Consider the following 14,325-nt stretch of genomic DNA (forward strand, 5'->3'; position numbering starts at 1 on the left):
CAAAACCATATGCATGGTTCTCACATTACTGGCATGGGGACGTTACAAAACAACTTTATAAAAAGTATGTGGCATTTCCCTGCTTCAGCTCCTTAATGGAGGGGGGCAGCACTGTCAGGGTCGGACGGACATCACCTAGGACAGGGGTCTTCAACGTTTTACAGGCCAGGGACCCCCAAACTGATGGAGAGTTGGAGCAGGGACCCCCCTACTTTTTTTATGGCATACAATTGTGTTTTCTATTTAACGGGGCCTAGTGCCGTGTATAAACATAGCCACTCTGTTATTGTACATTCAATACTAAGCTATTCAAATAATACACAGGTTAATATATTCATGTTTTTATTTTAAACATGCATGTAGATGGGACAATGAATCCTCAAACCATCTGTGGATGCATATGCCAACTATGCGGTTGCTTAGGGCCCCCACGCCACCAGGGGGCCCCGAGAACAATTTTGAATTTAATTTTGATTACAACTTTATTTTTCTGTAAGATAATGTGTATGTCATTTGATTCTATTTTGTATTTGGATTTTGAACATTTTGCACACCATTGCACATCTGAAAGAAATTAAACTATTTAACGTGTTTACTATAAATACAGTGTCCAGCCTGCTGATGTTACTTTCAAATAGTTAAATTAATGAGCCATACTTATACATCACTCTTTATGTAGAAGTTAATTAAACCATATTTATGAGTTTGCTGACACCTGTATAATGTAAGATGATTACAAATAATGCTAATGATTGTGGGTCCGTTACACACATAACAGTGTAGCCTATGGAATAGTGAGGCATCTGGAGGCTCCAGATGCCTAACTATTCCATAGGCTACACTGTTATGTGTGTAACGGACCCACAATCTCAGCTCCAGACTGGAGCTGAGGTGATGGTAGGGCAGCCCCAAATGAAATTCTGCTTAAGGCCCCATAAATGCTTGGGCCGGCCCTGTGTGGATGGCACACGTTTGCACACAATTTGTGAGAAAAAATTGTTTAAAAAAAAAATATATATATATATATTTTTTTTAAATCGTCTAAACAACCAAATATTTCGCGACCCCCCTGCAGTACCTCCGCGGACCCCCTGTTGAAGACCTCTGACCTAGCAGACACCAGTCAGCTTAGAGAACAGGAACCACACACTTGTCCATAGAACAGCAGACACTTGGACATCTCTACTGTCAGAGCTGATTTTCTCCTTTAAGAAGTTTCTGTCAGGTTCTGCTCCACCAGTCACTGACTAACACATTGTTTCACTTCCCTTTAAGAAACCTCTGATGCACATCAGCACAGAGAGAATCATCATACAGTTTGATCTGAAATATCTAAAACTGTACGGGAAATTTAAAATCGCAGATGTCTGCAAATTTAGAAAGTGAGTTTTGCTTTAGTTCCAGTTCAGAAAAGCATCTCACTCACATTAAACATTCTACATATGGAGCATAAATATTGCTTAAACAAATGAACACATGCTTTAATTTAAAGGGGATTTAAATTAACGTATGACATGATCATTACAGAGATTTTAGAATATTTCCTCTTTAGTTTAATGTTGTTCGACTTGTTAAAAATGCATGTTTTTCTTCATTGTAGAGACAGTCTTGCCTCAATTTTAAAATATTTGCTCTACTGTCACAAAAATGTTGACAAATTTTAGCAAAGCTGATCTTAGCCAAGCTCTATGAGGATAAATAAAAACTATGAAGATATTTTTCTAAACGTCAAACATTAAATGGAATAAGCCCACTTAAAAACTACAGTAATTGATATTAAATACAGTAAAAACTTACTTCCAAACTCCAGTCTGGTTCCTCCACCGAACGTGTACCAGTGATACAAACTCATTGAGCCGCCGTACAAAAACCTCTGACTGCACAGAGACATGGCTCTCTGACTCTGAGACAAACAAAGTCTACAAAACTTTTACCTTTTTTTGGAATTTTGGTTCAAATAAAAACTGAAGATCAGACAGAGCAACAAATGTCTCACATCAGAGTTTTTATGGTAGTAGTTTTACTTTTGTGTGTTATGTTTTATGTCATACAGTTAAACAGAGACACTGTCTTATCACTCTGAAATAACAGTCAGTGTTTCAATGTCACCTGTTGTTATAAAACTGGTGTCCTGACCAGAGTTAAAGGGATACAAGGTAGTTTAGCGGCAGTATAGCGATCTCTATTGGTCAAACTGAAATTCTACACTGTCGTAAAAATGCCCACCTGTACACACCCACTAACTAACCATCGTGGCGAATGCTGCCGTTGTGTTATTTAGTCAGTGCAGTTAGGTCATCTGATTCACAAGTGTAGACTGCCCACGTAAGATACTATAATCAGAGATTTTCTGAAGAGTGAACTCAAGATAATATGCTATAATACTGTTGCTGGAGGAAGTGGCCGGGGACCGGGACGTCTGGGTTTCTCTGCTCAGGCTGCTGTCCCCGCGACCCGATCCCCGGACAAGCGGCACATAATGGATGGATGTATGGATGGACTGTTGCTGATCTTGAATGGGATTCTTCCCTCACCATGGTGTATTCGTGGAGTGATTCCTTTGTATTAGCAGACACTTACAAAAGTTACATCTTAGACAGATGCGCGCAGGCACTACCAACACACGCCGCAAACTAGCTCTACACTATTCCGATTACAATCACAAATTAATCAATTTTCATTTGTAGATAACAATTCTTGTTCGGATCAAAACGCTATTCTTATTCTAATCAGGGCAGTCCGTGTATTTCTGAAGCTAGGCTACGTCTCGAACTCAGAGGGGAATTAGAGCACCATCATCACCTGTCTCTTTACGATCTAAAACGCAGATCACTATGGTAGATGAACAAGATCACGCTTGGAGAAATTTCACAAAGATGGGAAGTGCCAACATCGAACGTTTCATATTCAGTCTGTGAAAGGCAGAATATGAAACGCTTGGTGTTGGCTCTTCAACGCAAGCGAACACATAGCCTACGACTACAGCTAGCATACAGTACCTAGCTAAGTGCCGTAAACACAAACGACTCTTCTCACGCATCACGACACTTCAGAAGCGGGTCGCTCCTGCCGAAGTTACATATGGGATTTTCAGCATACAGATCCCTGTTGGGAGCGAGACAGGCTTCATTCGCTTACCATTGACTTGTTTAACCTTTGTTAAACTCCTGAAGGCTATAATTTTAGGTGAAAATGCTACCTAGTGCCCCTTTAAGGGCATTCACTGTGAATTTCATTAATCTGTTGCCTGATTAGTACATCGTCATATGACAGCAGGGATTCTTCTGATAACAAGAGGTCACATAATAATAGAAGAACATGCAATGGCAGATTCTCTTTACAAGACAAACCAAATATACAAACATACATTTAAACAAATTTATTTTGACCTTGTAAACTGAAATTTCTTAAATCAGATGAAGTTTTGGAGATTTCAGTAAGATGAAGAAGTTCCTTAGCATTTGGAGATATAGAGTTGTGTCTGAATTATGGATATTCAGATTATACTACATATATAATGAATGATGCATGATGACTGATATGAATGAAGATTCATTACAGAGTGTTTAACTCAAACCCTCTGAACAGCTTCAAAGTGGGCTGTATGCTTTGATCCAAAATGTTCAGGTTTAACTTTGAAGTCAGAATGAGAGGACCCAAAATACTCAAAACACAAATCATTGTAAAAAAGATAATTTTAAGTAGAAAACTAAAAGAACATGGAGTAATAATCTCAGCAGAGAACAGGAAACATCCTGACATGTAGAGGACAGCTCCAGCTGACTGACTCTGTGTGTTTCCATATGTGTCCTGCCTCTCTGCTCCCAGATGTTAAGAGGTCAGTGTTGATCAGTGGCTGCCCAGACCTTTCAGAGACACTGACACACCAGCAGCACAATGATGATGATGTCACTGACTCTGCTGCTGACCACCCTGGGGCTCCTTGTTCAGGGTGAGAAATGAGCAGCATTTATCATCATTCTCTGTTATAAATGTTTTTAAACTGATGGTTTTTTGTGTAGTTAGATGAATTTGTTGTACTAACTTCTGTCCTCTTTTTCCAGGTTCATCAGGGGATCATCCTGACTCAGACTCCTGGATCTCAGTCTGTTTCTCCAGGACAGACTGTCTCTTTAAAATGTAAATCCAGTTCAGGTGTTAGCTATGATGTGCAGTGGTACCTTCAAAAACCTGGAGAAGCTTCTAAACTCCTAATTTATAATGCGAATTCCCGTTGGTCTGGAGTTTCTGATCGTTTCAGTGGAAGTTATTCTGGAACTGACTTCACTCTGAGCATCAGTGGAGTTCAGCCTGAAGATGCAGGAGTTTATTACTGTCAGCAGGACAACAGCTGGCCACTCACACAGTGAAACAACATCGTACAAAAACCTCAGTCAGCTGCAGAGGAACTGATCCACAGCTGCACTACAGCAGAGGCTTTTAAATAGAGTAAATATGTTTATGTAACAGAATACTGTCACAAAACATCACATCAATTCACATTCTTAACAAATTATTTAATACACCGTGTCTCATTGCAGAAAAAATACTTGGTGTATCATCCATTATTATATCATCACTGTTAATGATGAAACTGAGACAAACTAAATGTTGTTAATTAGATAAATCCACTGTCTAATTTTAATGCAGAAGTATATGAAATCAGGTGCATATTTATAACATGAGTTTGATTTTTTTTTTTTCAATTTGTTTATTCTTTAAAATGCTATCAACATTAATTGAAGCATATAAATGGGAGTGTGAACATTTTGCTCACAGTAGATCCAGACCATACCGTCTTCTTCTATTCAATATGAATCTTTATGTATTTTCTTATTTGCTCTGAAAAAAAATCAGATTCATGTTTATTCATTTAATCAAAATATTCTACATTAGAAGTTTAACATTTTAATTTCACATTTTAGATTGAAATCATCATCAAAATACTTTTTAGGTAAAACTTCATACATGAAATGTAGGACATGGATCTATTTCAAGACCTGATATAAGTGAGAGTCATTGTTACTGTCAATGTTAATTAAAGTTTGACTATATTTGGGCCTCAGTCTCCATCCTGGGGTCCGTTTCACAAAGCTGGTTCAACCAACTCTGAGTCTATTCCTGATCTCTGAGTTGATCTACTCTGAGATAGAAAACTCTGAGTTTTCGGTTCCACAAACGCAGATTTGAGTGAGGTTAATCAACTCTGAGTAAGTTCACCTTGAGTTTAGCGCGTGCACCACAACTTTAAAAAGCCAGCATCAATGGAGCCCCGATTCGACGAGTCACCTTGGCAACGGAGAAGAGGAGGGGCTACGTTTTTCACCAACCTCGAATTGGAAATCGTAATGCGCTCATACGCGAGTTTCAATACGTTTTTAGAAATAAGTGCAACACCGCTGCAGCAGCAAAAGTGTAAGTTTAAATGTAGTCCTTTGCAATCACAATAATATTACAGGGAAACTGCTTGAATGGTAGCCCATTCATTTATTTCATTTAGGTGTAATCCCGCAGGGGAGAAGCGCACTTGGCAGTTTAAGATGAAATATAAAAACATTGTTCAAACAGGTGAGACCTCGGCATGGAGGTACCTCATTTTGATCATGTTTTACACTGTAAAATTAATATTAAGTGGCTATTTGACTGTGCAGTTATTTTATTCCCAACATAATGCTGTTTTCACACACATAAACTATGTCTTCTCATCTATATTATCCATCCATCCATTATCTATACCGCTGAATACGTCAGTCGGGTCGCGGGGGGGCTGGAGCCTATCCCAGCGGTCAATGGACAAGAGGCGGGGTACACCCTGGACAGGCCGCCAGTCCATCACAGGGGCAGGGCCACATAGAGACAAACGAGACAAACAACCATACACACTCACAGTCACTCCTAAGGACAATTTAGAGTCATCATCTATATCATGTTCTGTTAAATAATTAAGCCTATTTAAACTAACACAGACTTCTACTGAGCCAACAGAAAGAAGGCAGATGCCCGTAAAACGGGTGGTGCCCAGCACCACCACCTCTAACGGGAGGGCAGTGGCTGAGGGAAATCCACCCCCAAGACACGAGTGCCTTTATAAAATATAATAGGCCTATATGTCTTTTTTAAGCCTATTCATACAAATATTTATTTGTCTTTTTTTTCTTTTGTCCCAACACATTCTGATGGTGCCGCTCAAAAAGATAATTGTCTGTAAATGCAAAAATCTATGCGCGGTCTGATAACCATCTCCGACGAATATTTATTTCTCTGCGCAATAATGCTGCACCTTCATCCACAGGATCGTTGTCAAAAGGACATGTTCGTGGAAAAAGTCGCCTCCTACTGTTCCTAATGGACTTCTAGTAGAAGAACTCGCTCTGCTGAATGAATGAATGAGGAAATCAAATGGCGTGTGTGGCTGAAAGAGGGCGGAGACAGAAAGAAACTCAAGGTTTCTTGAATAAAACCTGGTCCCGACCAGTTTAGGTTCAGAGAGTCTGTTATTCCGGTAACTGACCGTGAGGTTAAGTTACCCCTCTTTCTCGGGGTTGAGTTACCTCCCTTTGTGAAACGGAAAACTCAGGGTTTCCCTCATTTCAGGGTTAACCAACTCAGAGTTTTCACTAAACCTGCTTCGTGAAACGGACCTCTGGTCTGTTAGATGGTGCTGAGACAGGTTTGTTTTACCGGACTGATGATGTGTTGCCGGAACAGTAATCCTGCCCTGTAGATATTTCCTAACAACCAAAGAAAATTAGATAACAATTATTTCAAACGAACAGAAGCAAGAAACACCTTTAAGATGAAATCAGTAAGACTTTTACAGCAAAAAGACTGAGAGCAGGAACAGAACAGAATCAGTATCAGAGTCCCAGTGAGTCAGGTCAGGACTGGGAACAATGGTCTCTCCTCACTGTCTCTGAGACTGGAGTCTGGCAGCCCTGGATGGCCTCACAGGTCACAGAGCTGGCCTTCTCCCACAGGTCTGCAGGGAGCCTCAGGGTGCTGCTCCAGCTGTAGAGGCCGTCCTTCTGCAGCACAAAGCGGCTCGTGCTCTGATCCAAGCTGCTGCTGCTGCCGTCCACCTTCCAGGACAGACTCCAGTCTGAGGGGAAGCCCTTGTTGGCCAGACACACGAGGGTGGCCTTGCCCTTCTGCAGCCCCTCTGTGGAGGGGGGGAACACCGTCAGGGTGGGACGGGTATCACCTAGGAAACACCAGTCAGGTCAGAGGACAGCAACCATAAAACTGTCAATCAAACAGCAGACAGTTGGACACCTTCAGTGTGAGAGAGTTGACTTTCCACTTGTAGAAGTTTCTGTCACATGTAATTTCTGCTCCATCAGTCACTGACTAACACATTGTTTCACTTCCCTTTAAGAAACCTCTCAGCAGAGACAGAAAATCATCTCATAGTTTTACCAGAAATATCTGAAACTGTACGGGATGTAAAACAAACACATGTGACATTATAAGTTTTACTTCGATATTCTCAAAAGTGAAAATATACATCAGTTAAAAGAATTTTCTGAAGACCAGTTCTAACATGTCCTTCAGATGGAGCAAAGTCATTATTTGAAAAAACACTGCAAACTATTTCAAATTAAATTTCACATATGGCTTTATTCTAATAGAGAATTTAAATTTTAAACATTCATTGGTCAAATTTAGTCTTTGGACTTTAAAGCTTCTAAAATACAGTTTGACATAAACGTAGAAAAATATCATCAAAGCTGATCTGACTTGAATTCCACAAAGATAAGTAAAACTATGAATCCTGAAATAGTTTAAAAGGATGAATAAACATATTTTACTCAGTTTAAGATATTCAAATAATCCTTCAAATATAAAATATTGTATTTTTCTGTAAAAACAATATAAACTTACTTCCAACTTCCAGTCTGGTTCCTCCACCAAAAGTCCACCACAGTGATACAAAGTCATTGAGCCGCCGTACAAAAACCTCTGACTGCACAGAGACACGGCTCACGGCTTTCTGACTCTGAAACAAATAAACTCAGCAAACTTTTTTTGGATTTCTGAACAATTTCTTCTCATTAAACTTTATCGTATTAAAACTGAAAATAACACAGATCAACAAATCCTATTTTTACATGTGTATTAATAATTTTAAATATTACTCAAAAGTGTAAAAATATTCCTCGAGTTATGAAAAAAGACTTATTCATTGCTGTCCTGCTAAATATTTTTGTCATAAGTGAGATATTCTGATCACATTAATTAACAAATAAAATAGAAACTGATACTGATAAATATTTTGAATCATTAGCACATTAAAGCTATTGATCCACTGATAAGACCAGACATACCCTAACTCAGTCATTATATAAGTTAATCATTATTTTATCAACCCTAAATTATATTCTCTCCTGCAAAATCAGGATGAAATCCTAGAGGGGGATTTTTCAAACATGATTAAAGCTAAAGTGTCTAAAGACTCAAGAGACTCACTTCAGAACAAGAAAGCTTTCCACAGAGCAAAGTGTTTTCTCTATAAAGGCTACTTGCAGCTCCTTTATAGTAACATCACTATATTTTCAGTGCTTCCAGAACATTATATTCTTATGGTTGTCTGAATAAAGTTTAACATACTTACATTTTGTCTCATGTGAAAATTCCACAGATATAACTCAGCACATCTTTTACATGTTCAGAAATGTTTTTATGGAGGTGGGAAGAGGTGTAGGGTGGCGTTATTGTCCAAGTGCTTTTCACCTTTCAACTTTGCTCTGTGTTGTAGAATGTTTGGGTGAGATGTGAATAAAAACATGGTTATATGTTGGCATCATGCGTTGTAAAACATGTGCAAAAAATTTTCCTCCATTATGACGAGGTCAAATGTATCCGTTGTGTGTTGACTGGGCCCTAAAAGCACAAACCCCATAAGTTAGAACCTTTGTTTAACAGAAACAATTAAAAAATTTATTGATTTTCTACATTTCCATTGACCAAATATTCAGAAACTAAAAAGAAATGTTCAGTTTCATACCAGCAAGAGGAAAAAGGTATGTTTATCATTGTGTTTACCTTTTCCTCTGCGTTACACTTTTTAATCATTTGGGAGATGAAGATACAAATCTTTTAATCCATTCATCATTTTTTATAGCTGCTTTATCCAATCCAGGGTCTCAGGTGGCTGGAGCCTATCCCAGCTGTCATTGGGCTTTAGGCGGGGTACACCTTGGACAGGTCCATCACTCCTTTGGTCCCTAAGTCCATTACACCTGACTTATAAACACGTTATTTATCTATTTATAATAATCATGATCAGAGAGTTCCAAGTCCCCGTTGGAGTCAGTCAGAGCATTTCCATAGAGAGCCACTTTGCATCAGCAGCACCATGCTCCAGTGCTCTGGGAGACTTTTATAGTCCTGAGAGTTGAACACTGGATGACTGACAGCTGACCTTCATGACACCAGAAGCCACAGAAATCCTCCTCATCAGAAACATGACTTTGATCTGCGTCCTCATCTGGACTCTCCTCTGCTGCTGCTTCACAGGTAAAGTCCAGAGAATCAAACTCCTCTCCTCTATGAACATCCGTCCCTCTGAAATGAAGCCGACAAAAGCATGAAGCTGCTTTATGTTTTTGTCTCTGTATCCTCAGAGTCCAGAGGTCAGGTCAGTGACTCAGCCTGGAGCAGTGAGCTCTGCTGTGGGAGGCTCCGTCACCATCACATGTAAAACCAGCCAGAGTGTACATGGTGGTAGCTATTTACACTGGTACCAACAGAGAGATGGAGAAACTCCTAAACTGCTCATTTACATTACTAGCAGCAGAGAATCAGGGACTCCAGATCGTTTTACAGGCAGTGGATCAAACTCTGACTTCACTCTGACCATCAGTGGAGTTCAGGCTGAAGATGCTGCAGTTTATTACTGTCAGAGTCAACACCATATAAACAGTCAGTGGGTGTTCACACAGTGAAAAACAGTCGTACAAAAACCTCCCTCAGTCAGCCTGAACAGAAACTGAACCGACAGCTGTAGAGACTGATACAGTTCACTGAGGACACACACACACAATTAAAGCAAAATAGATATTACTTAAATTATTAATCATCTATTTATATTTTATTACTTCGTTTCTTATCTGACTGATTTAAAAAAACGTGGGACAACAACATGGGAAAATCCATAAAAAAAATTGTTCATGACTTCTGACCTCATCATCACTTCCCATCATGTGGTGGAATTTTTTATCAAGGTGGATAAGAAGTTATAGCCTGGCTCTCACGCAGACCCTTCGTGCTTCGTGCATCTTCGTTACACTTCGTGAGCTCGCAAGAGGGTCTGGGCGCGCCGTGTTGAGCATGAAGTCTTCGGTTACCCCATAAACGGGCCCGCCTCTATGCCTAGATCCAATCACAATCGTGGGGCGGCGTGTTAACAGGTATGACGTAGCATCCGGCGCGACAACGAACACAGTCAAACACAGTACGACAACAACAATGGCGGCACGGATGCAAGAGCATGGACTCAGCTTCGAGTCGGCGGTTTCGACGGTGTTATCTAAACTACCACATATCAATTCTTTAAAAGAGGAGCATTTACCGCCATTGCCGGACGATTAGCTGCTGCTAGCTCCTGCTTTGCTTGCTGCTGTTGTGTTTTGTTTATTTTCCACCACAGACCGAGAGACTGGTCGCGCTCCAACGCGTCACGTCCGCTTTCGATATGATTGGTCGAAGTAGTACGTGACACACACATTGAATTCTCCAATCAGGTTCGAGAGGTTTTTGAATACTACTCACAGCAGAGAACAGCTAGGCAACCGACAAAATTCCAGATGGATGAGAAACATCCATCTGCGTCGTTAAAGAAGTTACTCAATAACAAGAGAAAATCTAGATTTTGTCTTTCTGTAAGTTTTATTCAAAGGCACACAGCATTTGAACAGTCTCCTGTGTAGGACAGAGAGCGAAGAGGAGAATTTCACATATCCCTTTTATACCCCCATCAGGTGGGGGGCTATCTTTAAAGAACAACAGAGCCCCCCCCCCCCCCCCCCCGCTCTGTGCTCTGTTGTACATCTAAAATAACACAGTTTGTGAGGTAGCCTCTTTACGACCCCCTGAACTAACCTCCCCAAAAGGTGTCGACCATAAACATTCCCCCGATAGAGTAAACATCTGTTTTCCCTCACTGACCATACCGAAGGGGTCACAAGTTGAATAGTTCAGATGGAAAACAACAGACTTTGGATAAAATGAGACAACTAATACCACTAGTACTTACTTACTAAAAGACTACAACTTAAGAATTTTCCCATCACAGTCATCAAACACAGCATTAAACCTGCATGAATTTAGGAGTAATGTAAAAACACAGTTCTGGATGGTGGATGGGTTTTGATTAAAAGAAAAAAAAAAAGAAAAAAAAACGCAGTTCTGTTCAAAGGGGGCGGGGCTTAGTGAAAGGTCAGACTTTAAAGCTTAGCCACGCCCATGTACTGTGACGTAGCCAAAAATGATAGAACAGTCATCAATAGAATGTCATCACTGTGATGTCATAATGAGATCAGACACATCAGTGTGATGTCAGCAAACATTCAAGCAGTCATGACATCATTAATGATGTCATGGCTGCATACCCCAGCCATGACATCATTAATGATGTCATGACTGCATACCCCAGCCAAATAGTTCTCCCCAACTGGTAACTGGAGTCACTTTTTGTTTCAATTCCCCAGCGACGTGAGACGGACACATCTGGACAAGTTAACAGTGAATACACAAAGATCATAAATCTGAGTGTTTGGACCAACAACAACACAATGTCTGATTCTCTCCAGGCTCTCTCAAAAGAGAATGAGATTCTCAAAAGTGAGAATCAAATCCTTCAGAAAGATGTCGAGGATTTGTGCAATAGACACATTGCACAAAAAGAATTATTGCAGAACACGTTACAGTACTTTCAAAATCAGAATAGGAAGTTGGAGCAACTGAATCGGACAAACAACGCAGAAACAGAAGCATTGGAGGTAAGTTTACAAGTGGAAAAAGAGAGCATAGCTCTGCAGAAACTCGAGGATCAGATGAAGAAAATCACAGAAGAGCTTGAAGTAACAGCGCAGGAAAATGTTTCTGTCCGTCAGGAGAATCAGGCCCTGAAACAGGAAGTTTGTGAGCTCCAGGAAAAAATTCAGGATGGAGAAGAAACGATAAAACAGAGGAGGGAGGTTGAAGAAAGTCCTCAGTTCCAAGGGACTTTGGAAGAATTACAAGACTTGGAATACAGAACTTTGATTGAAAGGCTTAGCAAAGAAATAGAGCGTTTGCAAAGCAAAAACAAAAAGAAAAGGAACCTCCAGATACAAAATAAACAGTTGACCATAGAGAAAGATACCAAATTCCTAAAAAGCCAAAACAATACAGACAAATTACAGAACGAACAAATGGAGAAAACGTTACAGGACGTGCAAAATAAGAATAGGATTTTAAACAATGCAGAAAAAGAACCAATGGAGACATTAAATAAGACCTTGGAGCAACAGAAACCGACAAAGAAAGCAAAGAAAGCAAAGAAAGCAAAAAAAGAACGAAAGAAGCAGTCGACGGCGGAGCATTACGAAGAACTAAAGATATGTAATTGCTGTTTTTGTACATTTGTAATGGTCTTTTTCATTGGGGCCATTTTGTTCCTTTTCCTCATTTAATGACAGGACAGTTGGAGAAAGACAGGAATGCAAGGGACAGAGAGAGGGGGGGGACATGCAGCAAAGGGCCTCTCGGTGCGGGACATCCCAAGTTCCAAAAACTCATTTCAGGGAGGTGCTTATCGAACTAGACATGGATATACTTTAGTATATTCTGCTGTAAAATGAGTCTCATATTTTCGTTTTTTACTCGAGGATTCACAGTTTTGAGCGGTAACTTAGGTGACTGTCAGAGAGTAAATCGAAGCCCTCCCACACCGAACGTTATTGGTTTATTTTGCTGACTAAACCAATCAGCGCGCCCTCTGACAAGCAGTCGCCTTGAACGCTCGTTGAACAGAGCATCGCTTTGGACACATACGCACAGCTTTCACACCTCTCCCCACACCCCTCTCTCTCGTGCCTGCGCAGTCGTAACGCGCATGGTGCACGAGTGATTGTATTGCCTGCACGCCCTCACTCGCATTGAAAAAAAAAAAAAGGACACGCCCTCGCATAGTCTAAAATCCGGGATATTTTATCCGACTCGCGGGCATCAATATCAGGGAGACTCCCGGATCTTCCGGGAGACTTGGGATGTCTGCGTAAGTTTACAAGTGGAAAAAGAGAGCATGGAACATAGCTCTACAGAAACTCAAGGATCAGAATAAGGAAATCACCCGAAAGCTTGAAGTAACAGCGCAGACCTGTCGAGACATGACCCAGGAAAATGTTTCTGTCCGTCAGGAGAATCAGGCCCTGAAACAGGAAGTTTGTGAGCTGCAGGAAAAAATTCAGGATGGAGAAGAAACGATACAACAAGAAAGTCCTCAGTTCCAAGGGACTTTTAAAAGAACAGTAGTTAAAAAACTTGAGGAGGATGAAAACCAGCTGTGCATCATCAGAAAGCAAATGTTAAAAAAGAAAGATGCGCTCCTGAGACAAAGTGGATATTTTCAAAACTCTGTTGATGTATATAGCAAATTTCTTCACGGCACAAATGAAAACATTGAAAATCTTTTGGAAAAACGCCAAAAACCAGAGGCACCAACAAAAGTCAACAAAAAGTTGATCAAAGCCAACGACTCCATCGCTGAAGATATGAAACGTCTTAAAAGCATAAATGAAGACATGGCAAATCTTTTTCGAAAATTTCCAAGAATTTCTAGGCGCAGCCAGGGCATTGAGGGTGACCTCTTAAAGCACAAATGAAAACATTGAAAAACTTTTGGAAATTCCCAAGAATCTTAAAATAAAAGCTGAGATCATGCATGAAGAGAACGAGTCACTACGCCAAAAAACAGAGGCACTAGAGGAAGAACTTAGCAAGTCAACAAAGAGTTGATCAAACCCAACGACTCCATCGATTAACTATATAAAGAGAAGCAGTCACCACGCCAAAAAAAGAAGAGCCAGAAGAGGAAGAACTGAACAAAGGAAGGAAGGCTATCCTACTACCAATCGATGAGCTTAAAAGAACGCTCCGATATCCTGCTAAATATTATTTACAAATAAAGTAACAACATAAATATTATCTGCTGTTTCCGCCTCATTCCTGTGATCAAAATGTTTACCTGTAATTTGTAAATGATTCCAACCTTTATTTAAAAAGAAGAGCCAGAAGAGGAAGAACTGAACAAAGGAAGGAAGGCTCTCCTACTACCAATCGATG

The 14,325-nt window shown here is 40.2% G+C and overlaps 1 gene segment (V, D, J or C); it reads right to left on the reverse strand.

Moving 5' to 3' along the window:
- Positions 1-5,433: 5,433 nt before the first annotated feature.
- Positions 5,434-9,234, reverse strand: LOC142390093 (Ig kappa-b4 chain C region-like). The segment is given in 3 exon segments: positions 5,434-7,201; positions 7,882-7,996; positions 9,196-9,234. Coding segments are annotated over 3 exon segments (477 nt in total).
- Between the last annotated feature and the right edge of the window lie 5,091 nt (positions 9,235-14,325).

The sequence above is a fragment of the Odontesthes bonariensis genome, chromosome 10 (assembly GCF_027942865.1).
Source record: "Odontesthes bonariensis isolate fOdoBon6 chromosome 10, fOdoBon6.hap1, whole genome shotgun sequence".
NCBI classification, from domain to species: Eukaryota; Metazoa; Chordata; class Actinopteri; order Atheriniformes; family Atherinopsidae; genus Odontesthes; species Odontesthes bonariensis.